Source organism: Pseudorca crassidens, chromosome 19 (assembly GCF_039906515.1).
Source record: "Pseudorca crassidens isolate mPseCra1 chromosome 19, mPseCra1.hap1, whole genome shotgun sequence".
Taxonomy (NCBI): Eukaryota; Metazoa; Chordata; class Mammalia; order Artiodactyla; family Delphinidae; genus Pseudorca; species Pseudorca crassidens.
Window position 1 is genome coordinate 48,425,520 of NC_090314.1, and position 25,839 is coordinate 48,451,358.

At 38.2% G+C, this 25,839-nt stretch overlaps 1 protein-coding gene across 4 annotated transcripts in view; it reads right to left on the bottom strand.

Annotated features, from left to right (window-relative positions):
* KANSL1 (KAT8 regulatory NSL complex subunit 1) overlaps positions 1-25,839 on the bottom strand; it is a 174,880-nt gene that overhangs the window by 109,070 nt on the left and 39,971 nt on the right. For all 4 annotated transcript variants that reach the window (XM_067714442.1, XM_067714439.1, XM_067714440.1 and 1 more), the window contains one exon: positions 18,847-20,221. In XM_067714442.1, the coding sequence (XP_067570543.1) occupies positions 18,847-20,138 (1,292 nt within the window). In that variant the 5' untranslated portion in view covers positions 20,139-20,221. The remainder of the gene's footprint in view (positions 1-18,846; positions 20,222-25,839) is intronic.

Here is a 25,839-nt window from a genome sequence, read left to right on the forward strand (position 1 = left end):
ACTAGAGAATGTTATACAAAATGAAACAAAGGGCATTCCTGGAATTCAGCATGAAAGTTGACGCTAGTGCCCTTCCCTCTCTAAGGAGACATAAAGAAGACTAATCCAGAGGCCCTCACCCAACGGTGATTTTGTCTCCCCACGACACATGTGGCAATGTCTGGAAACGTACTTTGTCGTCACAACTGGGGGAGAAAGAGCGCTACTGGTATTTGGTAGGTAGAGACCAGAGATGCTGTTAAACATCCTACAATGCACAGGGCAGCCCTCCATAACAAAGAGCAATCTGGCCCAAAATATCAATAGGGCCTATGTTGGGAAACACCTAAACAAATTCATTTCTGGAAAAACCACACAAACAGGAGGAAAACAGAGTCTGTAGTTCCTACAGCCTATAAGAAGCCTATTTAGGAGGTAGTTTAAAAACAATCCTATTTTATGGCAGCTATTACTCAAATCACAAATGTCAGGAAAAAAACTTGTAAATGCTGGAAAAATATTTTGTCCTCCCAATTATTTAAAAATGCAGATAAAGTATCATTGAGAACCTACTACATTCATTTTTCTAAATAAGAATAATAACATTCAAGCTTGAAGTTAAACTGGAACGCTCATTTAACAATGACAGCAGAATAAAGTGATACAATTCTTTTAGAAAGCAATCTGGGGGGGGTAAATAGCCTTCTAAATGATATCCTTTGACCACAGAACCCAATTTAAAAGAAAGAACGCAATGTACAAAAGCACTCACTGCATAGAAAAACTGACAGTAGTGTCCAACAATGGATATACACTCAACATCTAAATATCAGTACTATTATCTATGTGCCAGGCACTGAAATAGGACATAGGATAGAGGAAATAATGTATGTAAAAAGCCTAACAAAAACGCCATTAGATAAGTGTTAATAAGTTCCATGCTACAGAAAAAACTAAGGTGCAAAGATCAGAGCACTAGTAAGTCAGACAGCCTAAAGCTCTCTAAACCTTCACACACTGTGCAAGGCTGAATGCAATGAATAATTGAGGTAAAAACTTGATGAAGTATTATGAATCTAGTAAAAATAATCATGACTACTTATTTATATACAGAATTTTATATCTAAATTGAAAACATATACTTTTCAAATACCCATAAAAGGTTTAACAACTGACCATGTAATTGGTCACAAAGACATAGCTCGAATTCCAAAAATCAGGAAGCACACAGGCCACATTCTTTAACACAATGCAACAAAACTAAAAATCAAAAAAATTTTAAAGCATAGGAAAAAATAGAAAAAAAAAGACTGGAAAACTGAACACATCTTTCTAAATAATTGTGCTGAAGAGAAACTAAACTTGCTCTCCTCTTTTAGAAAAGAATAATAAAGATATGACACACCAAACTCTTAGAATTTGGCCAAAGAACTAACTCAGAGAAAATGTTAGATACTTAAATGCTTATTTAAGAAAATAAGGCAGATTGAAAATAAATGACCTAAAACTTAAAGAAACTTTTTAAAAACTCCAAAGTAAGAAGTGAATACAAAAACAAACAAAAGCAATGAAATAAAAATTGTAAACAAAAGACAAATTCAATCAATATAACCAAGTTGTTTTTAAAAAGAGCTAATTGATAAAGCAGAAAACTTTGTATCCAAGAAAGAAAAAAAGTACATTCAACAACAGAGTAAAGCAATACAAATAATAAATCTATGGGGAAATTTTTAAGAGCAATTTGCAGGGAAAATGTATAACTAAAATTTGGTCTTGAAGGAAGAGATTAAAAACCTTAAACCAGGGCTTCCCTGGTGGCGCAGTGGTTGAGAGTCTGCCTGCCGATGCAAGGGACACGGATTCGTGCCCCAGTCCAGGAAGATCCCACATGCCGCGGAGCGGCTAGGCCCGTGAGCCATGGCCACTGAGCCTGTGCGTCCGGAGCCTGTGCTCCGCAACAGGAGAGGCCACAACAGTGAGAGGCCCGCGTACCACAAAAAAAAAAAAAAAAAAAACCCTTAAACCAACAACCACAGAATGAGTTTAAAATATAAGCAAAGACCTATGCCTAAAAGTATAGCGGCAACTAGTTCAAGATAAAATTTAACAGTCAAGTTCTATCAAAAAGATCCGTGAGGGGACTTCGCTGGTGGCGCAGTGGTTAAGAATCCGCCTGCCAATGCAGAGGACACAGGTTTGATCCCTGGTCCGGGAAGGTCCCACATGCCGTGAAGCAACTAATCCCGTGTACCACAACTACTGAAGCCTGCACGCCACAACTACTGAAGCCCACACACCTAGAGCCCGTGTTCCACAACAAGAGAAGCCACTGCAATAAGAAGCCCACGCGCCGCAAGGAAGAGTAGCCCCCACTCGCCGCAACTAGAGAAAGCCCGCATGCAGCAACAAAGACCCAACGCAGCCAAAAAACAAAAAAACAAACCATCAGTGAGTGAACAGATAATCCTTGTGAAAGGATTTGACAGCCAGTCAAAAAGTAAACTACTGGCCATTCCAAGTTACAAACATGGAGGAGGGAAAGCAGCCCCCCTCTTCAAAAAACAAACCACAACACTTAACAACTCCCATTTGATATATGCTAAAAGAATAATCCAGGTCATCCAGATAGTCAATAACTGATAATAGTTAGTCTAAAAACTCCCCACTGGAATGTACACTCCAGAGACAGCAGAGATTTTTGTCTATTTTGCTCACTGCTCTATCTCCAGTGCTTTGAAGAGCCCCTGGCAAATAACAGGCACACAATAAACATTTGCTGAATTAATTTAAGGGTCAATCAACATCAGGAAATCATTTAAAGGCTCTAAAAGAGAAAAATATATATATATGTATACATATATGTAAATATAGATATATAAAATTACCGCCACAGATACTGAAAAGGCATTGACAGTATTTAATACTCAGTTGTAACAAAAATCCTTACTGTGTTAGAAATTAAAAGAACTGTGTCTGACCTAACAAAAGACAATCATCACAAACCCATAGCACAAATCACACTCAATGGCTAAACATAACTTCTCAGGACCCAGACAAAAAAGTCCCCATACCTCTGGTACTATTCAACCATGTACTGGAGGGTTCCAGTTTATGCAACTGGACAAGAAAAAGAAACCCAAAGTCTAACAATTGAAAAGGAGAAAACAAAAATGTCACCATCTATCTACTAAGTGACTATCTACCTGGTAAAATCAAATCGAAATAATTGAAAGAACTGCTAAGAACAGTAAAATTCGGTAAGGCAGCCAAACAAAAATATTAACATATAAAAAGTTTTCCCACATACCAGCAAGAAATAAGCTCATGTTTAATAGCATTAAAATCTGTAAAATACATAGAAATAAACACAACAGAAAATATGCAAGGCTTATAGAAAGAAAAGTATAAGTTTTACTCTAGACATAAAGGACCTCAATAGAAAAAAATATCACAATTTTGGAAGACATAATGTTGTCAAGATGTCATATCTCCAAATTAATGTACAGTCACAAAGCAATCCCAATCCAAATCCCAACATGATTTAAAGCAAGCTGACAAACTGAGGTAAAATCCATATGGAAGAAGATAATGAGCACGAATAGTGCCCTCACAAACATATATCTATTTGTGCAGTTACTCCATCTGATATTTAAAGCTATGGCAAACAGCATATATTATAGATAGTATGCAGAACAACATTGTTACCAGGTAAAGCTTTAATAATTCAAACAGTGTGATACTGATGTAGGAATTGACACTGGATCAGTGAAACAGAAGACAACACGTTAACAGATATTTATATGAATTTAGTTTACAATCAAAGCAGCACTTCTAAAAGAATGGTCTACTGAATATACTGGTTAGGGAAGACTGTTTATCCATGGATGGAGGTGGGGGGGTGGGGATAAAGTTCAAGTCTTACCTCAAACCATACACAAAAAAGAGCTGCAGAGACAACAGATTGGTGCTTGCCAGAGGTGGGTGGTAGGGGTTAGATAAAATGGATGAAGAGAGTCAAAAGGTACAAACTTCTACTTATAAAATAAGTAAGTTATGGTGGTGTAATGTACAGCACTGCCAACTACAGTTATTAATACTGTATTACATATTTGAAAGTTGCTAAGATAGCAAATCTTAAAAGTTCTCATCACAAGAAAAAAAAATTCTGTAACCATTAATGGTGATAGATGTTAACCAGACTTACTGTGGTGATCATTTCACAATACCTACAAATATTGAATCATTATGTTGTGCACCTGAAACTAATATAACGTATGTCAATCATACCTCAACTAAAAATTTTTTAATAAAAGAACTTTAAGAGATAAACATAAAAGCTAGACAAAGTCACTCCTCTTAGGGAAGCTCCTCTCCAACAAAAGGGCTTTCACTCCAAACAATTTCACTTCATTTCTTTCCCTCCCCAAACACTGACAATCTCTTCTTGCCTCTGCTAGCTACATCAATATTCTGCCAATTTTCAAGGATCAAAATCCAGTCACATCATCAAGTTTCCTAAAGTGTGTAATCAGTGAAATATGTTAGATTTGGAGTCAAGAGCTCTAGCAGAACCTTGACTCTTATCCTAATAACCTTTAGCACAGTCACTTGACCTCTCTGTCCCTAGGTTTCTCGTTTGTATATGACAAATTTGTACTTAGCTCCAAAGTGAGTTCTAAAATTCTCTATTTCATCAATGTTGCACCTGGACCTTTCTTATTCCACATACATCACCCCAGTTCAAAAGACTTATTTGCAGCTAGGCTACTTTCTTTTAAGTCTTGCCCTGCTCCAAACCATCCTACACCTCCGATCCATCCAGTCCACATCCACTCTCAAAGACTCCTTATGAGAGCACTTTAATTATGCCATTCCCACGTTAGTGATTCTCCACTATTCTTAGGATAAAATCAAAATGCACTATCCTGGCATTCAAAAACAATATGACCCCAACTTACTCTTCCAACCTCATCTTACGCCTTCTTGAACCTTTTATCTGTGGCATATAGCTCCCTTCCCTGTTACCCAACACAACATCCTCCATCTCAGGCTCCTCATCCTTGCACCTGACACATCCTATTTCTCTTGGAAACCTAAGTGCCATCCTTGATCCAAACTAAAGTTCCATCTCTTCTCAGGTCTTCAGATCACCTTACTTATTATTAGCCCAGAGCAATCACGCTTTCCTCCTAAATTTCAGCATTTAATGCCAGTACCATGTATCTAGTACTCAGCAAACATTGCCTAATTCTAATGCTTCTTTTTCTACTTGGGGGGGGGGGGGCGGGGGGGCGGGCCATATGCGTAATCAGTCACATAAATTATTCCTTGAAAGCAGGAACCACGTTCTCGATTCTACTTAATTGTTTTCATCATTCCTTATTTTACTATCAGAGAAGTGTTTCCTTGCCCTTTGGGGGCAACGTTTATCTTGATGATACACAATCCTGAAAGGTTAGTCTCCAAATAATTAAGAGTTACCTTGAAATTTTTTATATTTATTCTTTGCTCAGAGAATTCTGGATCTCCTTTTCTGGAATTGCCATAGGGACACTTTTCACTACCCTCAATGATGACACATCTTAGTTTCTACTCCGATGATCAACTCTGGTTAACTCCTCTGATCACTGCTGAAGGACTCTATTAAAGGAATATAAACTGTAGCTCTTTGAAGGCTGGCCTACTAGGAAACACCCGAAGACAATGCTGTTCTTTACCTTTCCGTAAGTCTGCCAGGCAATCTTACTGTTCATGGATGAAATTAAGGAAATTTATCTCATCTGGGAATACCATCACACTATTTAGAGGACACCATGGAATTATAAATAATCTAATATTGCTTTAGACATTAGTGGAAATAATAACCTCCTGCATCTAATAAAACGTGAAACCAAGTATATACATATCATGTCAACATCTTGAAAGCACACTTGGAAATATCAAAGTCACCTCACACTTTTCAACTCTTGGGTCTGAGCCCTACTTATTATCAAGTTATCACTAAGAGCAAATTAACAGAGTTCTCATTTGGGAGGACAATCAGTGCACCAAACTTCCTGCAAATACAAAGTTAGCCTTTCCACTTAAACTTCCAAGTCAGATTATTTCTGTGAATGCTTGAATGTATTTGCATAAAAGATCAATTTTGAATAAAGCTGGGCAGAAGCAAAATGAGTCTTAAGCAAGCCTCACTGTTTTCATCTTACAAAGAGAAGACTGACCTGTCTTCCAGCCTTGTGAATAAATATCTTGCAAAATTCACTAGGCATAGGGTGTGCTCAAAGAATACTTGCTGGAAAAATATGCTGGGGAACTGCCAGTTTAAAAAGAAAAACATTTTCACCCAGTTGGAATTCTAGAGAAACAGGGGTTACAGCGACTCAGATGAAAACCCTCAAGATATGAAGAAAAAATTTTTTAGAAAAATCCCAGATCTTTTCATTTTCTGAGTAAAAGTCTATGAAAGGCAACTAAATGAATCAATGAAGGATTCAACTATTTTAACTTTACGCATCTAAAGACCAATAACTGAAATTCTGCCTTTGATATGTGGCAGTGTGAAAAGGCAACAAGTCTCTTTACTTGTTCTATATAAACTGATTTTACAATCTGTAACAGTTTTTGATCAATTGTTTCTGGGAAAGAAACAGGAACAAGAGAACTCTGTATTGTTTTGTTTATTTTAGGGGCAGGGGAGAGACAGATGTTTTTCATTAGGGATATTTATTTTCAAAGTGTAACACTCCGAAAACAGCTTTATTAAGCGAAAAGGATACCTTTCTGGTAAAGGCCTTTGTCTTTACTCTCACTATACCCCATCCTCAGGGTCCACACTTTGTAAACTTAACCTTCAGATTTCTTCATTGCCACAAGTAGAACACAATAAAAAAAATAAAAAGTTACACACAGGCACACACACCAGGTTACCCCATGACAGAAACAAGTGCGCAGACTGCTGCGGCTCCACCATTAACTCCCTGATGGGACCCAGTCTGGGGACTCCCTGAGGTAATGCAGGCAGTGTGAGCTACACAGAGGGTTGCCTGGACGGTCAACATAATCAGCAAAACAGGGTAGTATGGCTCACAGTGACAAAGGCCTTTCCCATCCCAGCCTGGGTCTCATCATTACAAAACAACAAGAAATATTTTTCAAAAAGGTATAATCGAGATTTTATAAGTGAGGAACTTAAGCCTAGGAAGATTAAAAGACTAAACTAAAATGAACAATTCTCAATAGTAGTCCAAAATTCTTTCTACTATATTGTTCCCTCTTTAGTACTAATCCTACACATGCTAAGAAAAATGATAACTTCTAGTTCATCCTTCAGGTTTTCTGGTGATTATCAAATAAGAAATCAAACGTTAATAATAAACCTTATACTCAGACACTGAAGTGACAAAAATTTGTATAATTGGGTTGAAAACCAATCAGGATATTCTTCAATTGCTATTTCATGCCTTTCAAGTTCTTATAGTAATCAGATTTACCAGAGTTTTTTTTTTAATTAATTTTTATCGGAGTATAGTTGCTTTACAACCAGAGATTCCTTGAGGAAAATAATAAACGCTAAGTACATGCTAACAGTTCAAGCATCAGCTATAAGCACAGGGAAGACTAAAGGAGAAAGAACATAAAATACTTTCATATCTTAAAAAATTTCTTTTTTCCAGCAACTGGGGAAATAAAGAGGATTTTTGCATGCAAGTTGAAATATAAATCATCCTTTTAGAATACCAAAAATGTTTATTTGCTGGGAAAAAAATTATGAAATAAGCACCTCCTTAGATTTATTATAGTAGAGGGAAACTATTTAACCTTCCCATCATCCCTCACGGTCAATGCCATGCCCATCAGTGTACTGGGCCGACAGAGAGGCATCTGAAGAGCTATGCACCTTCAGGTTTGCTCCATTTCTCCAAACAGAATCTTCTTTCTGCTCCTGCCAAATCAGTTCCAGGAGAAAAACAGTAGAGAGAGCAGTAAGGAAGACCTAGCTTTCATCTTCTCCATGATCTCAAGCAAATTATTTAACATATCTATAGTCTTGGGTCTCAACTATAAAATGAAGATATCACCTTCATCATATGAATGTTTTAAAGATTTACCAAATGCAAACCACCTAACATACAGAAGGTGTGATCAATACTTATTAATTCCCCTGTCTCCTTCTTTTTATTTTTATTTTTTTGGCAGCACCATGAGGCTTTCAGGATCTTAGTTCCCCGACCAGGGAATGAACCCGGGCCACTGCGGTGAAAGCACTGAGTCCTAACCACTGGACCGAGTCTCAACTACTGGTCCACCAGGGAATTCCCTCTTTCTTTTTTAAAATAATCACCCCCAGCACTTCCTAGATGTTAACATCTACCTTAACAAAATGCCCCACCCAATCCATCCAACTCCTGTTCCACAAAAGAAATGAGTAACAGTATTGTAAGTTAAGAATATATTTGGGGGCTTCCCTGGGGGCGCAGTGGTTAAGAATCCGCCTGCCAATGCAGGGAACACGGGTTCGAGCCCTGGTCCACATGCCGCAGAGCAACTAAGCCCATGCGCCACAACTATTGAGCCTGCACTCTAGAGCCCGTGAGCCACAACTACTGAGCCCGCGCGCCTAGAGCCCATGCTCTGCAACAAGAGAATCCACCACAATAAGAAGCCTGCACACTGCAACGAAGAGTAGCTCCCACTCACCGCAACCAGAGAAAGCCCGCGCGCAACAAATAATAAATAATTTTTTAAAAAAAAATATACTTGGTATACCTTTCCTCAAAAGATACTATCAGGGTTTCCCTGGTGGCGCAGTGGTTGAGAGTCTGCCTGCCGATGCAGGGGACGTGGGTTCATGCCCCGGTCCGGGAGGATCCCACGTGCCGCTGAGCAGCTGGGCCCGTGGGCCGTGGCCGCTGGGCCTGCGCGTCCGGAGCCTGTGCTCCGCAGCAGGAGAGGCCACAACAGTGAGAGGCCCGCGTACCGCAAAAAAAAAAAAAGATACTATCAAATTCCTTAATACTACTTACATTTCTTAACCATAAAGTGCCATATTTTTACATGATGTTCGGTAAATCTCTTCTCATCAACCAAATCCAAAGGACAGTTTGATTCTATTTCCACTAAAATAGGTAGTGTTTATGCCCAAGCTGTGGGTAAACAGCCTAGATTAATACAGTCGGCCCTCTTTTTTTTCAGTTTATTTATTTTTATAATAATAATTTTATTATTATTTTTTCCCCTTCACTGGCAGGTGGATTCTTAACCACTGCGCCACCAAGCAAGTCCCTGGCCCTCTTTAACTGTAGGTTTCCCATCTGAAGTTGGCTGAATCTGCAGATATGGAGGGCTAACTGTACTCACTGTACTAGGCCATTTTATATAAGGGACCTGAGCCTCCTCGGGATTTTTGTATCTGCAGGGCTCCTGGAATCAATCCCGGGAGTATTGAGGGACGACTGTATCCTGATTTCTTATTAGCTATGTGACATTAAACAAGTTACTTAAACTTTTCAATCCTCAGTCTGAGTCTGTAAAACTAAGATAATATCTACCTCGTTGTATTGTGAGGACTAAATAAATTAATGCATGTAAAGCACTTTTAACACATTACCTACCTCCAAATATTCCACAAATGTAGGTTATTACTTTTTTTCCTCTATCAGTATGTCTCAAACTATGTTATCTGATTAGGCAAAGTTGATTTAAAATGTTTCCTAGCTCAACCAAATCAATTCAGTCAAAACCTTCTTGGGGCCCACGTTTCAGACTAATTTAATCCCAACAGCCCTTAGCTCTGTCTCCTTCAGTTTCTATCTTACCAGGATGCATCTCTCAAGTACCACAAGAACAAACAGGAAACAGGGATTAAGGATGAACAAGAAAATGGTCACACACATAAATGGTATCATTCAGTTCCCTGGCTCATGCCCTTTATTCTATTAGGCAGAAGAAGTAAAACATCTTTTAAGAAAATTATTTTTTTATGTGGACCATTTTTAAAGTCTTTATTGAATCTGTTAGAATATTGCTTCTGTTTTATGCTTTCGTTTTTTGTCTGCAAGGCATGTGGGATCTTAGCTCCCCGACCAGGGATCAAACCCACACCCCTGCATTGGAAGGCGAAGTCTTAACCTCTGGACTGCCAGGGAAGTCCCAGAAAATGATTTAAAATGGAATTTAACCCCTCTTCCTGGTTGCCATTCCTCAATGTCCACTCCCCACTGCCCCCCCACACACAATATTCTCCACATATCCTCTTACTGAGTTCTGAATATAATCTATATGGTTGCTACAATGTTACTAAATAGGTTGCCAGAGCAACGAACAACATTTACAATTTAACAACAATTTTTCAGTATATTCTGTTTGAGGAAGACTCTTCAGATACTTTTATTACTAGATTAAAACTAATTTCAAAGCAATCTGGCTTACCACTTTGGTGCAAAACCTTTCTTCATAATTATACAATTATGAAGTCAAACAGATGGGGGGACTTCCCTGGCGGTCCAGTGGTTAAGGTTCCGCGTTCTCAATGCAGGGGGGTGCGGGTTCGATCCTTGGTTGGGGAACTAAGATCCCACATGTCTCACGACGCAGCCAAGAAAAATAAAACTAAATTCAAATAGGTTAAAGTTGCCACAAAGCCTTAATTAATGAGAATCAAAATTAGTAAGATTTACTCTTTATATTTATTATATACTGAGCCCCTTGGTTCAAACAGATAGCATAATTTTCCCAGATACACAATGGAAAACAGGAAAAAACCAACGAACTTGTAGTTATGAAAGGAGATGCCTTAGGCACGAATTTCTGCCTACCTTGCAAAATACAGATGTCCCTGGGTATTCGAGGGGGACTGGTTCCAGACTCCCCTCCCCCCAATACCAAAATGCAGATGCTCAAGTCTGCAGATATAAAATAGGGTATTTGCATATAACCTATGCACATCATTCTGTATACTTTAAATCATCTCTAGATTACTTAAAATACTTTACAATGTGAATGCTAAATACATAGTTGCCAGTGAACTGAAATTCAAGTTCTGAATTCAAGTTTTGCTTTTTGGAAGTTTCTGGAATTCTCCCCCCCCCAAAATATTTCTGATCTGCAGTTGGTTGAATCCACCAATGTGGAACCTGCAGATCCAGAGGGCTGACTATAATCTAATCCATGTTGGTCTTTGCTCAGGGAGAGAGCAGAGAAACTAAAGTACTATTCATTTGAAATACAATGTGACTCCAAGCTTTTCCTAGTAAAACAGTTTATTTTATCTTGCTGATGGAATCTAATAGGGTGCTCTGCAAATGACACTGAAACTTCTGGGTATGCCCAACAGCCAAAAATGTTTAAATGAAAATTAGTAAATATGGACCACATTCAGTAACATCCCCCATTGGCTCCTTCTTCATCCCAACAGATCCATCCAATCTAGTTACTCCTGTCAAAAATCTGAGAATTACCCATAATTCCTCTTCCCTCTCTCTCAACATCCCACTCATCGCATCCGATCAATCACAAGTCCTAGTCACCCTACCTCCAAAATACCCAGTTCCCTCACTCTTCCCTCCAAAGGCCAAGTCCCCACTCTCTTACATAGCTTACCACAGCAGCCTAAATGGTTTCCCAAAGTCTAAATCCACTCTACGCTTCATACAGTAAGAGGGGTCTTTAAAAAATCCAATGATATATAAACTCTGTCAATGGTTTCACGATACAATTTTAAACTGGAGATGACCTACAAGCCCACCTACGTGACATAGCCTCTAGCAACCTCTCTGGCCTCATTTCTCACTACTCTCCTTACACTTTGCACTGTTCTTGAAAGCATCCGGCACCTCCCATTCCCAAGGCCTTAGCACATGCCGTTTCCTCTGTAACACACCTCCTCTCTTTTTCACCAACTCCTTCTCATCATTCAGGTCTCAACTTACATGTGACTTCTTCAAGATACTTGCTAGGACATCCCCACCCATCTTAATTAGATGTTCCTAATATGCACCCCCTTAGCACTCCGAACTTCGTTTCTGTGGCACCCACACCACTATAAATATATCATTAACTATATGATTACTTGCTCAAATAATCTCTCTTTCTCACCTATACTGCCCATGAGGGCAGGGCAGGGACTGTGTCTCTCTTATTCACCACTATCTACCCTTAGCACCTCAGCACAGAGTAGGCATTCAATACATCTAATAAGCGAATTAATTAATTCCAAAGTCTCCAATGTAAGGTTCTGAGGCCTCTCTGTAGAGGTCAACTCCTTCTCTGTTTACACAGGATTACTTGGAAGTCCATTTCCTGATTTTTAACAGTTGCTGGAACTTACAAGTAATACAGAAACCTTCATTTTTGAGACACTGGTAAAGAACTTGAACCCTCATATAAGGGTTATTTTGCAAGGTGTGTTCTTATAGTCACCCAAGCTTGAAACTTCAACCATCTATGATGATCCCTCCCTATTTTTCCCATACCGCCTTTGTTATTAATCCCATTAAATCTATTTCTGCACCACCTCTGGAATTTCCTCTTTTCCTTTTTACACTACATTTATTACACTTACCTATATTACTAGATCTCTAAAGTATTTCCACTCTAGCCACTAAAGCCCCATGCCTTTTAGTCTCTGTCCTCTGTCTTTGCTGTGCCTTTTTCCTGTACTGACCTACCTCATCAGGCCACAACCAAGACAACCTTCTACCAAAATCCTAGCCATCCTTCAAGACTCATTTCTAATATCCTTTCTTTCCAATTCCATCAACCAGCTGTGATCTCTTCCTATTTCATTTGCATCACCCAACATTTACCATATATTACTATATGCCAGGCACTGTTCTAAGTAGTCATCTTTACCTACCATGTCTCCAATACACATCAAAACTATAAACTTTTTGTGGATAGAAACTCAGTTTATTTACCTATGGCATCTCTCACGTCTTACACACTCACTCATAGGTACTTATATATGACCACTTTAAAAGTGTACAACTGACCCTTGAACAACATGGGTTTAAACTGTGCACATCCATTTAGACACAGATTTCTTTCAACATTTAATACGATCTGTGGTTGGTTGAATTCATGGATACAGAGGGCCGTGGATGTTCAACTGCAGAGACGGTGGGCACCCCTAACCCCATTGTTGTTCAAGGGTCAACTGTACTTCACTCAAATTTTTTTTTTTTTTTTTTGCGGTACGCGGGCCTCTCACTGTTGTGGCCTCTCCCGTTGCAGAGCACAGGCTCCAGACGCGCAGGCCCAGCGGCCACAGCTCACAGGCCCAGCCGCTCTGCGGCACGTGGGATCCTCCCGGACCGGGGCAAGTACCCGTGTCCCCTGCATCAGCAGGCGGACTCCCAACCACTGCGGCACCAGGGAAGCCCCTTCACTCAATTTTAAAGAATGAAAACACCAATCCCAAGGCAACAGAAAATATTTGGAGCAACTAGATCTGCAGCAAACGGGTAACCCCCAAATTCCTGCTGCCTAACTTCCTTCCTTCAGAATCATACAAGAAGCACCAAGAATAATTCTCACTACCTACATAACTTCTCAGAAAAAAGGCGGGGGGTGGGGGGTGGGGGGGAGAAGACGGAGAAAATACAGAAGCTCCTATTTCTGCCACTGGATGTCAATATGCAGGCTAGCAGAAAAAGAAAAAAAAAACATAATCAAAGATGATTAGATTAAATTAGAACAAGATGTCTGACAAGTGAAAGTCTACTCAGCTCTGAAGTAACTTCTCTAAGAACATGATGGAATTATTCCCACATATGTATCACACCCAGTGAGATCCACAATAATCATTTTAATGGATTATGGGGCGGAAAGGGGACCTAAGGTAGTAAAAGAATCAAAGCTCTAAGTCACAAGTCAAGAAAGCCATTTTGTTTCGAGGTACACCAGTGACTTACAGGGAACTTTGCCTCAGACTCCCCAAATGCAAAAAAATGGTGCTGAGAATAGCTCCATCAATGTTAAAGACAGAGCTGTCACAATTCAAAGTAGTTTAAGCCCTAGAGATCAATTTCCTCATTTATATTAGAAAAAGTGGTAACATGATTAGCCCTATAGCTAGTCTGTAGCAAAGAAGGGTTAGATGTTAGGTTTCCAGCTAATAGACCTCTCACTCCATCATTCTGTGAAAGGACAAGGAATAGGAAAATAAGGACAAATCAAGTAGACTGCCACCTTTGGCAACATCATCTGTGAATACTTAATAAATTCAAGTATGAGCTATAACACAAAACATTCCACAGTAACTAAAAAGCAAAATCAACAAACACACTAGTCATTCATTATACCCTTAAGTCTTCATGAACAACTCCAAAAGGGTGAAATTCCCCAGAAACATATAAAAGTCACCGCAATCAAGACAATCAAAATTCAAATAACTTCTTTAGTGTCACTAAACTGAGCATCTAGTTTATTTTTACTCAACCCTGATCTGGAACAGACTTCAGGAGGCTATCAGACGAATAAAACATAGGTTAGAATAAATTTAAAAAAATAAAAACATGAAAATAAAACAAGAACAGGGAGAACAAAACGAAGCCAAGAATGAGGCTTAAAAAACAAGTACAACAGTAAGTCCTACAAATTTGGCTCTAAACTTCCAAAAAGCCAACAGGAAAATGGAGACCTAGTGAACAACACAAATTATAACAGCCAGGTAATAAAAACAGACTTAAAAGCTTAGGAAAAAATACAATTATTCTTGGTTGCATATCTTTGCCCTGAAGTCCTTATAAAGAAGGCATTGTGTAACATAAAGATGTATTTTACATATAAAACAACATATATTTCTGTAGTCACTAACAAAATGTTTTATGGAATTATTTTTATTCTAACCTTCAAGATAAGCCTATGGTAACAGTTTACAGAGTTTTTTGGTTTTTGGTTTTTAAGGGAAAAGAGGTCTACAAACTATCCAGGTACTCAGAACACTGATGATCTAAGAATACATTTAAGAGAATAGCTGGAAAAGAATTTTTTCTTTACAGGTACTTACTATAAAAGTTTACAAGCACAAGAGTAAGAAAATGAAAACTAAATTCAGCAAAACTAGGTATAGGTCCAGGAATTCCTAACAAAATAGCAGAACGAAACTCTTAGAAATGAGAAGGAGGAATACAAAGAAAAACTAAAGTGAAGAAGAGAGTGTGGGCGCACAAGCACACACTCAACAGTTCTTGTTATAAACACGAGATAACTATCAATAAATGCTTCTATTCATACTTCTACAATTAAGAATTAAACACTGAGGTATTTATTGAAACATACAGCTTCCTTTCTAGTCCCTCGATCAAGAAGATGACATTTTTAAAAAGAATGGTATAGCACAGGGAACTCTACTCAATGCTCTCTGGTGACCTAAATGAGAAGGAAATCCAAAAGAGGGGATACATCTATACGTAAAGCTGATTCACTTTGCTATACAGTATAAACTAACACAATATTGTAAAGTAACTACACTCCAATCAAAAAAAAAAGCCAAAAAAAAAAAAAGAATGAAATGTCATTTGCAGCAACATGGATGGACCTAGAGATTATCATACTAAGTTAAGTAAATCAGAAAAAGACAAATACCATATGATACCACTTACATGTGGAATCTAAAACATGACCCAAATGAACTTATTTATGAAACAGAAACAGACTCACAGGCATAGAAAACAAACTTATGATTACCAAAGGGAAAAGGGGGTGGGGGAGGGATAAATTAGGAGTTTGCAATTAGCAGATACAAACTACTATATATAAAATAGATAAACAAGATCCTACTGTATAGCACAGTGAACTATATTCAATACCCTGTAATACACCATACGGAAAAATATATGAAAAAGAATATACGTAGATATATGTATAACTGAATCACTTTGGTGTTAACCAGAAATTAACAAAACATTGTAAATCAAAGTATTTATACTTCAAATAAAAAAAAAAATTTTTAAGATGATGTTTAAATTCCTGCTCATTCCACAGTGATGTTACTAAACAACGATATAGGTCAAACTCAATGTAGTGCAGATTTTCCAAAGTAGTAGTTACATGTACCAAGACAGGAAGACATACAAATATAACATTTTTGGATAATTTTCCAAAAAGAACTTAAAATAAAAAGGTATAACAGTTTTAAATTAAACATAAAATCAGTTAACCAAAAAAAAAAAAAAAACAAGGAAAAGGAAAGAACTTCTCTAAACATGTCTCATCCAGCAATATTAGAATTTACTAACTGTAAAATGATAAACACAAAATTCTCAACAACATATAAAACCAATCATTCTGCTACTGCTAGCATGTGCCTAGGATTTACAATGAATCATTGATTTTCCTCTTGGAACATAGGAAATAAGGAAAAACACACATGAATTCTTGGTGAAAGCTTGTAATTTTCAGAGAACCATCCACTTGTAATTTAAGCAACATCATTGAAAAACAATTCATTTCAACAGTCTTCTCTACTAAATATTTTCATTATGGCTGCTCAGACTAAATCTACTGACTTTATCTCTGACAGTACTTCAGCAAAGGAGTGAAATACTAGACAGGCTACTGTAAGAGGTAAAAAGTTGAAATTCACCAGCTGGGTCAAGCTCCTGAAGAGTTAACTAACTTCTTATTCCAGGACTCAAGAATTATAAATCTGGTTATAAGATTTGGGAAGGACTATTAAATCACAAAGAAAAGGCTTCTCAGCATCCAGAGAACCTCCCGGTTTTTTTTCTTTTTAATCAAAGCAATGCGTCCACTCTCACTGGCCAATTGCTGAAAATCTTTAAAATACTCAGAAGGTCAACAAACACCTGGCTAAATACTAGCCTTAGGAGTCAATTGGGTAACCTTGCTTAACAAGAACTTAAAAGTATTTACACTTTACTGGTGGTTTTGTCAATAAGTTCATATATATCATAATATGCAAAAAGTACATTTATTTGACAGTACTTTTAGTGTCCAAATTGTCCTTACTTTAATATGATCTGAAGATGGAAACTCAACTTTTTAAAGCATTATTTAGTTGATTTCATTGTAAGAGGATTAAACTGATCCCAAAAAGTTTCCTAAAATGATCCCTCAGTTGTCCTTATAATTCACACCCTATCAATCAACAAACCATTATGTGAGAAGAAGTGAAACGAAATGAAATGGACTAAGAGGTCTTTTCAAATCACTAGACTTACCCCATGAAATAAAAAAAGTTCTCTCTTAGGTATTTTGATTTCACCGGGTTGGAACAGTTACCCACAACATTACCAAAACTCAGAAACGTTTCCAATACAATGTATCCTGAAAAGATTACGCTTATAGAGTCTAGGTGTTTTTCTTCATCAAATACACAAAATAAGTACAGGAAACTTAAAATGTTTCAACTACAGTATGTTACACAAAATTACTTTTAAACACAAAATATTCAACTGTTAACCAAGATTTCTTAAAACAGTGGTTTACGCAGCAAAGTCAGTGGGGATAATGCCACAAATACTGGCAAGCTGATTTAAGCTACTAATCCATTTAAGGAACGGTAACTATGTTACAGCAGTAGCAAGGCTCTGAAATTTATTTGCTTTAGACCTGAATATAGAAATGGACTCTTGAGCACAGTAAACTAACAAATGGTAATGGAACTTGGTCTATGAGGAAAAAATACAGCAAAATTATCCAGATTTTTTCACTCAAAATAGAAACAAAAAACAAAATTTCATACTCGGATACAGTGTTATCCATGTGAATTAACATAAACAAAACTGAAAAAAAAAAAAGGAAATTTACTTATGCTTAAAAGCATAGCTGTCTCAACGAATTCTCCAGTGAAAACCTTAGTCACCTTTTTATTTCAGGCAAGGGAAAGCCAATTATTCCAACATATCCACCTATTTCAGCCTTCTCTAGTAATCCAACCTTTACAACATCCCTACCCAAAAAGGAAATGAAAGAGGATCTACTAGTCAACTCCCCTGCCCTTGTTTTCCAACTACTCTGTTTACTCTCTCATAAGTCTCGATAAATGTACATTGATCTATCTTTAAGGAGATATATTTTACTTCCTTATCTGTCAGGAGCAGAATGCAGGGTCAGGAGGGAAGAACAAGAGTAAAGCACCTCTGGCTCAACCAGGTCCATCTAAAGTGCCACACAAAGCTTATGAATAATTTTCCTCAAACCAACAGATTTTGAAAATCCAGTACAAATTTATCCCAAATATGTCAATACATTTTACTTAACTGAGAGAAAATAAAATCCAAATCTGATAAAGATGGTTTCTTTTAGGGAGAGAATGAGGTTGTGAAAGCAGACTGTGCTTGGAGGCAACCTATAAAATATTCTGAAGCATTTTCTGATTATTAGTCCTTAAAACATACGGAAATCTCAAGTGTTAAAATTAAAGACTGGGTACATTCTCTGCTGAAAGCTCAATTAGAAGCAACTATAAATTCCAGCAAACTTAACTAGGTCAACTAAACTTTTGGCCCCACTTACTAGAAACAACAAAATGTGAAGTCAAGCCTCATAAACTTACAAAAATATCCTACATATAGTTTCAAAAGAAACCTAATTATTCACTCTGAAAGGATGGGTACACTTTTACAAATTGGAAGTCTTCCAGTTTTTTCTTAGTAAGATTTCAATGGGAAATTAACAGCTTTTACCCTACAGCAACACAAACGCTGTACCAAATATACCTTCCATTTCTTCACTAGCAGGTATACATGCATCCACCTACCTAAAATTAGGAAAAAGACAAACGAAAGAAATCTAGGCACCTATATACAAAGAAGCCCATTCTTCCCATGATGGGAATTCACCAACTCTTTCTCTCTTGTCCAAACATTTCCCAAGAATGACATTATGCATGATTCTACTCACAGGGGTAAGTGGCGCTGCTCAGGATCAGCTCTGGTCAGTTCTTCTTCTTCAATATCAGACTCTCCCCCTGAACTACTGTCAGTGACGTCTGAATCAAATGCTCGTTCACTGCACCTCAAGTTAGCTATACCACTGGCTGTAAATCTGTCCAATTCTTCTGAAATCGAATCACTTTTCAGGAAGTTGCTAAGTCCCTCTGAAGTGGCGGTCTCACTGGCAGCTTTTCTCAATGCAGCTTCAGCCTTTCGAGTTAGCATCAACTGGCTCCGGGGCTTCAAGGATTCCAAGTTTGGCAGTTTGCTCAAGGTTTTCTCTAAAAATCCACCCAGCTGATGCTGTATATGCCTCTCCACCTGCTTGGCTTGCACAACCTGTAAGCGCTTCTGTAACCTGCGGGCACGGCTCTCAATATCAGCCTGCCGCCGTAGTAAAGCTGTTATCCTTGTGTCGGAATCTAAAGCACTGAAAAGAATGGAAGACAGGGGAGACTTTTTACCCTCTAATTTGACACCCCCCAAGTTAGAACTGGAGTCTGTGTCAGGTGATAACCTACTGCTTCCTTGAAGTGCCGGCGGCTGTTCCATGGAATTTACAGAAGATTTGTTTGCAGTGCTATTATTGCTAAATATCGTTGTGTGTTCTACATCAAGGCTTCTATGTGGAAGAGTGCAATTGGTCATACCCCCTTTCAAGTCCCCAGATTCAGATGCCACCACTTCACCCCCCTGAAGAGAAGATGACGTGAGAGCTCGTTTTCCCCCATTAAGGGGACTGGAATTGTCGTGATCAGAATGTGTTGAACTTTTAGTCAATTTCTTCGCCAACCCATTTACAGGTGCTTGTGGCAGAGCTGTCTGACCACTTGTATTCATGGTTCTAAGATTTTCTAAGGAAAACTCCAAAACTGGCTGTCTCCCCAACAGCTCAGCTCGGAGTTCATAGGACTGAGATAAGAGAGGATGAGATTTAAGTACTGTCTGCTTGCTGAAGACACCTTGCAATTTCAACGATTCCTTTGAGGGAACAGATGTTACATCGGAGCAAAGATAAGATGCCACCAGTGGTTGCAGCTTTCCCAAGTCTTCCTTGTTAGGATTATTTCGGAAGTCTAGACTGGGGTCCTCTGCAGCAATGGCTTTTCTTTTGGTTCCGTTGGCAGCAATAAGGATGTTGGCGTTGCCGTTATTTTCGGCACTGCCAGGGGACAAAGTGGAGGATGGGGGAGCCAGTTTGAACCGGATATGGTGTGCTTCAGCTGCTGCATCAGTGAGAGCGGGCGCCATCGCAGCCATTCAGCACAGAGAGACAGGAAGTCCAGCCTCTCCCGGTGCCGAGGCCAGCTCCACAGCCCCTTACCGCCTCCCCAGAGAACAGACTAGAAGAGAAAGAAGAAAAGGAAGTTAGAAATACAAGCACGTTAGAAAACAACACACATGTTTTTAATACAAACATTACTTGAGGCTGTTAACCAAACTCTGCCTCCAGAAGAAAAACACTCAAACCAAAAGGGGAGATGTGTTGGGGCAGGGCCACAATCCCTGCACAAGAGAAAGAATTCCATCCTTTTTTGTCACTTGTTACCATAAATTGAAAGTAGCCACAGACTGTTAAAGTTAAATCATCTGCATCTAAAAAATATCTTTAAAACTTCTTGAAATTAGTGAATTTAAAGCAAATGTATCAAACTAAGCACCCAGTAATTAAACAGAAAAGAATTAGTAAGGAACTCCTCATCCCTACCAAAGTTTCTATGCCAATTGTCACAGGTCTGTACATTTTTCTGGCCAAAGGATCCAATGTTCGTCAGCTTCCCACTTCTCTGCAAGACAGATTATACTAAAAGCTTAATTGTATCACACCTGTGTTACCAGTTCACTTCATCAATTTTCTTTTCTTTTGCTGTCCTCAGTATGGCCCACCTCTCAAATTAACTGCCCAACTGATGTGTCTCTTTCCTTTACCCGAAAGCTTCTTGAAATAATAGTTATAGGGCTTCCCTGGTGGCGCAGTGGTTGAGAGTCCGCCTGCCGATGCAGGGGACATGGGTTTGTGCCCCGGTCCAGGAGGATCCCACATGCCGCGGGGCAGCTGGGCCGGTGAGCCATGGCCGCTGAGCCTGCGCGTCCGGAGCCTGTGCTCCGCAACGGGAGAGGCCACAACAGTGAGAGGCCCGCGTACCACACACACAAAAAAAAGTTATAAATAGCTGCCTCTGCACTTCTCACTCTTCTATAATCTGGCTTCTACCCCTACTGCTCTGGCAAAGGTCACCAGTAATCTCATCATCAAATCCAATGCTCAAGCCTCAGTCCGCATTCTATCTGACTTCTCTGAAGCCTTAGGTAGTGCTGACCACCCCACTCTTCTTGAAATTCTCCTTTCCAGACGTCCTTGACAACAAGGTCCATTCTTCTGCCCTCTTCTCTCTCAACTCACTTCCTTGGCAACAACCACTATAGCAACATGGTAAGGCCTCCTAGCACTCAGAAAAACATGCTCAGCTGCACTAATCAACATCCCCACCTCTTATGTTCCTCAAGCCCCCTGAAACTCAAAACTGACTTTCTTTTTACTCCTTACCCATTTCTATTATCTCAGGTAATGGTATTGCTTTCATTTAGTAACCCAAGCTAAAAACCTCAGCCATTTGCCACTTCTTTATCCCCTTTGATTTATCTGGTCTGAGAGTAAAAGGAAACCTATGCAAAGAACTAAGCCAGCTGTTCCTAAAGTGTGGCCTATGGACTTCTTGAGAACTCGAAGACCATTTCAGAGGTCCACAAGATCAAAGCATTTTCGTAATAATATTAAACGTTATTTGCCTTTTTTCATAGTGCTGACATTCGCAGTAAGGGTGCAAAAACAAGTCTGAGCAAAACTACTGGTACCTTTGCACAATTCAGGGCAAAGGCACCAAACTACTAATAACCACTGGTCACTGTATTCTCTATGCATTTAAAAATAAATCAATAAATAGGTTAGTACCACTGACCTTTGATGTCCTTGGTGAAAATATGAAAATAATGAACTTTATAAAATCTCCACTCGAGTCTTCAGTGTGTGTGTGTATATATATAGGTATACAAATATTCTGTGCAATGAAAGGGAAAGTAGACATAAAGCACTTCTGCTGCTTTAAGAAATCTGAGAAAAAGCACTAGTACAACTGAGTTACAAGCTGAACTAGAAGCTTCCCTTCACAGAACACTATTTTTACTTGGCAGAACAACTGACAAACTATGATTATTCAGACTTGAATAGTTAGCAGACATTTTGTTGAAAATGAACAAAGTGAACCTGTCACTTCAAGGAAATCCAATGATGATGTTTGTTGCCAATGAGAAAATCTGAGTTTTCAAGCAAAAATAAGTATTTTGAAAACATGTATCCACCACCATGAGCTTGAATATTTCCCCAATACTGAAGTCTTGATTAAGTAGACTACTGCTGATATTAGTGAATGAGAATTTGATACCACATAATGAAATGTGTCAACCTTTGGAAGATCTGCATAACTCAGTGAATGACCAAATGACCAAGATCGTTAGAAACGAGTGCATGGGTAAAGTAAGTGCAAGACAAGCCAATGGATTAATGTGACAGAGTATGAAAAACTCACTGAAACAGCTTTAGATTCCATAGTGCAGCTAACCTTTATGAAACTACTACTTGCCAAGTTTGAGTACAGTATCAAAGGATAGCCACACTTTAAAAGGCTATTTAAATACTCCTCTCTTTTCCAAACTACACATCTGTACAAGGTCAGATTTTCTTTATATAATTCCAAAACAACATATCACAATAGAATGAATGCAGAAGCAGATAGGAGAACCCAGCTGTTTTCTATTAAGCCAGACATAAGGAAGATTTGCAAAACTGGAAAATAATGCTATTCACACTTAATATTTTTTTTGTTCTGGTAAAAAGTTATTTTCATAATATGTAATAGGTTTGTTATTTTTAAATGAATTCGTAAATTTTTTCTTTTTTTTAATTTGGCCACACTGCGTGGTTTGTGGGATCTTAGTTCCCCAACCAGGGACTGAACCTGCGCTCTCGGCAGTAAAAGCGCGGAGTCCTACCCACTGGACCACCAGGGAGTTCCCCGTAAATAATTATTCTTTGAATTTCTCGAAGTTTCTAATCAACTACTGATAATAACCCATAAAAGTTCTCTGTGGTTTTCAACATTTTTTAAAAGTGAAAAGAGGCCTTGGGACCAAAAAGTTTATGAATCACTGAACTAAATGCAACCTCCTCCTCCCTCAAAAAAAAAAAAAAAAATGACAGCAACTTCCAATTTGGTCAAACATTTTATCTTTAGATAACAATCAACATAGGACGGTAAGCCCTGTAGTACTACACTAAGATTCTTCATAGTATGGCAATTCAAATCGTTAGTATCGAAATATTTAAGTAAATGACTGAGAAAACATCCGTACAAATACCAATACACTTATAGGTCAAATTTGACTAGTGCTCTATGTAATTGCCAAAATTTTCTCACTCTAAGCTTATAATAACTTTAACAAACATCCTATATTCATTAAACTAGATCTTCTGGGGATTACAGAGTTTTATCCTCATGGACTTTCTAGCATATGGCATTCTGTGTGACTGTTCTACATCCACTTTTCCTATTTCTGATTTTAAATTTAAAAATAATTCCTAATGTAATAAAAAATAGTTATGTTACACTGGCTGAATTGACAGATGAACCAATGTAAGTTCTTTATTCAAAATACCTCAAGTCAATTTTATAAAAGGTATTTTCTCCCATAAACAAAAATCACTATCTGATCTTTCCCATCAACTCAATATCCTCTTTCGCACTGATATCAATATACAGTTGATACTGGCAATGCAAGGAGGCACATTATCAGTGCCAGATGATTAATACAGCATATGAGAGTAGATGTAGCCTACTACCCCAAAGCACTACAGTTAAGTCTCAGAAATAGCAGGAAACAGCCTCCCTCTGGGGACTCAAGCAAGGGCACAGATGTTACACAGCTTCCACAAAACTTACTGACGAAAACTCATGTTCACACAGTTCAGGTAAAAAGAGGGGTGTAATTAACTTCACACCACAGAGGTACTTAAGCAGTAAACATACCAAAGTTATTTCAGAATTATTCAGTTCTTAAAAATTCACAACTTAAAGAAAAACCTGCTGACTCAAATCCCATCTGTTTCAAGATTTCTCTGACCCTCCGCAAGCAGTCCGAGAACTTGACATTAATCACATACACCTCAAAAGCGAATTTATTTTGCTTACACTCCGTCCTTGGTCTCAATATCCCCATAGGATGCATTGCAAAGAGTAGTTACTAAAACAATTGTCTCAATAAATAGGGAAGGGGAAAAGTGAAGTCTTCAGAAGAAATTCCATTCCTAACTCCTAAATCTTTATCTTTCTACACCAAAACTGCTGTTAAAAATATACATATTAAAAACTACACCCCTCTCCCTTCATTGACTTGAAACGCTGTGCTGAGATGCAATACTACTCCCAAAGACATTCACAGATAAGGGGAGCCAGTCCAGGTTCACATCCTGGCTCCACCTGTATTTAAATTATTTAACTATTCTGTTCCCTCAATTTCCTCGTCTGCAAGAAACAGAGCTGACCTCAGAAGGCTGCTGTGATGATTAAACAAAATACTTTCAATTACTTAACCTAGTGCCTGGCACAAGCACCCATTATTTGCATTGTTATTATAACCTATAGACAAAAAGCAAATATTACTGAAACGAAAAAATGTGAGATGAAAAAAAAAGGTGTTAAAAAATAAAACACATACTATGACCTCATTTCTCTTTTAAAATGTAGGTGATAAGATTCTTTTGTCTTTTATTTTCTGGCTTATGTAATGTTTCCACCATAAACATGTATTGCTTATATAATAAAAGGGAAGCAAGCAAAAATAATGCAAATTCTTAAAGATCCAAAAAATGTGAATAAGGCAAAATATCTTTCTTAAATTTAACATAATGAGCAAAATGTTGATTGAAACGATTCCCATCCCACTTGAATCCCAAAAAACATCACTACTCAACAATTCAGAGCAGAGAAAAACTGTCAGACTTAAGCAGTTTTACAAAAACAGTTTATGATAAATCATCTTTCTCCAAAGAATACAAAGCATTAAAAGCTATAATTACTTACTAATCCTCATAACAACCTGGGTGGTAGGTTTCGGGCTGGGATTATAATTTCCAATTCACTGGTGGGGACAGATAGTAAAGTTATATGGTACATTCAGAATAAAGGAACCTAAAATATTCCAACTTTTTAGTTCATCTAATAAACCACAATCTGACCAAAAAAAAAAAAAAGATGGAGCTAATGTACCTGCTGTCACTGACATAAATTAAGATTCAGCAGTAAGTTTGAAGAGACAAAAACAAGGGCTATCTTATCAAAGTCCTTTAAAAGGCTATAAAAGTTTGGGCTAGGTAATAACAGTTTCCTTCCCAGTTCCAAGGAAGCATTTTGGAGACTGGAAGATGTCAAATGGGTTCAGCAGGCAAACACATTTAGGAGAAACTTCCTTGATGAAGATTCACAACACACTTCATTATACTGAATACTCAAATATTTGCAGCTTTAACAAATAAACATCTTTTTTCCATTACACCTATCAATATCTTGCAGAACACTGTTCTGAGGGATACAAGTTAGAATAAAGTCCAAATATGCGACCTCTAGGGTCCCTTCCTGTGCTTATGATTCTATTATTATAAACTGCAATACAGATTCAAGAACAAACTTCCACCTAACACAAGCAGCACTGGGAAGCCGAAGTACACCCCTAGGACAGAGCTCCTCAACATCAGCACTACTGACTTGTGCCAAATTATTTTTCGTTGTGGAGGAAGGGGATCTCTCCTGTGCACTGCAGGCGGTTTAGCAACATCCCTGGCCTCTACACGCACTAGATGCCAGCAGCACTCTCCTCTCCTATAAATTATGACAACCAAAAATGCCTC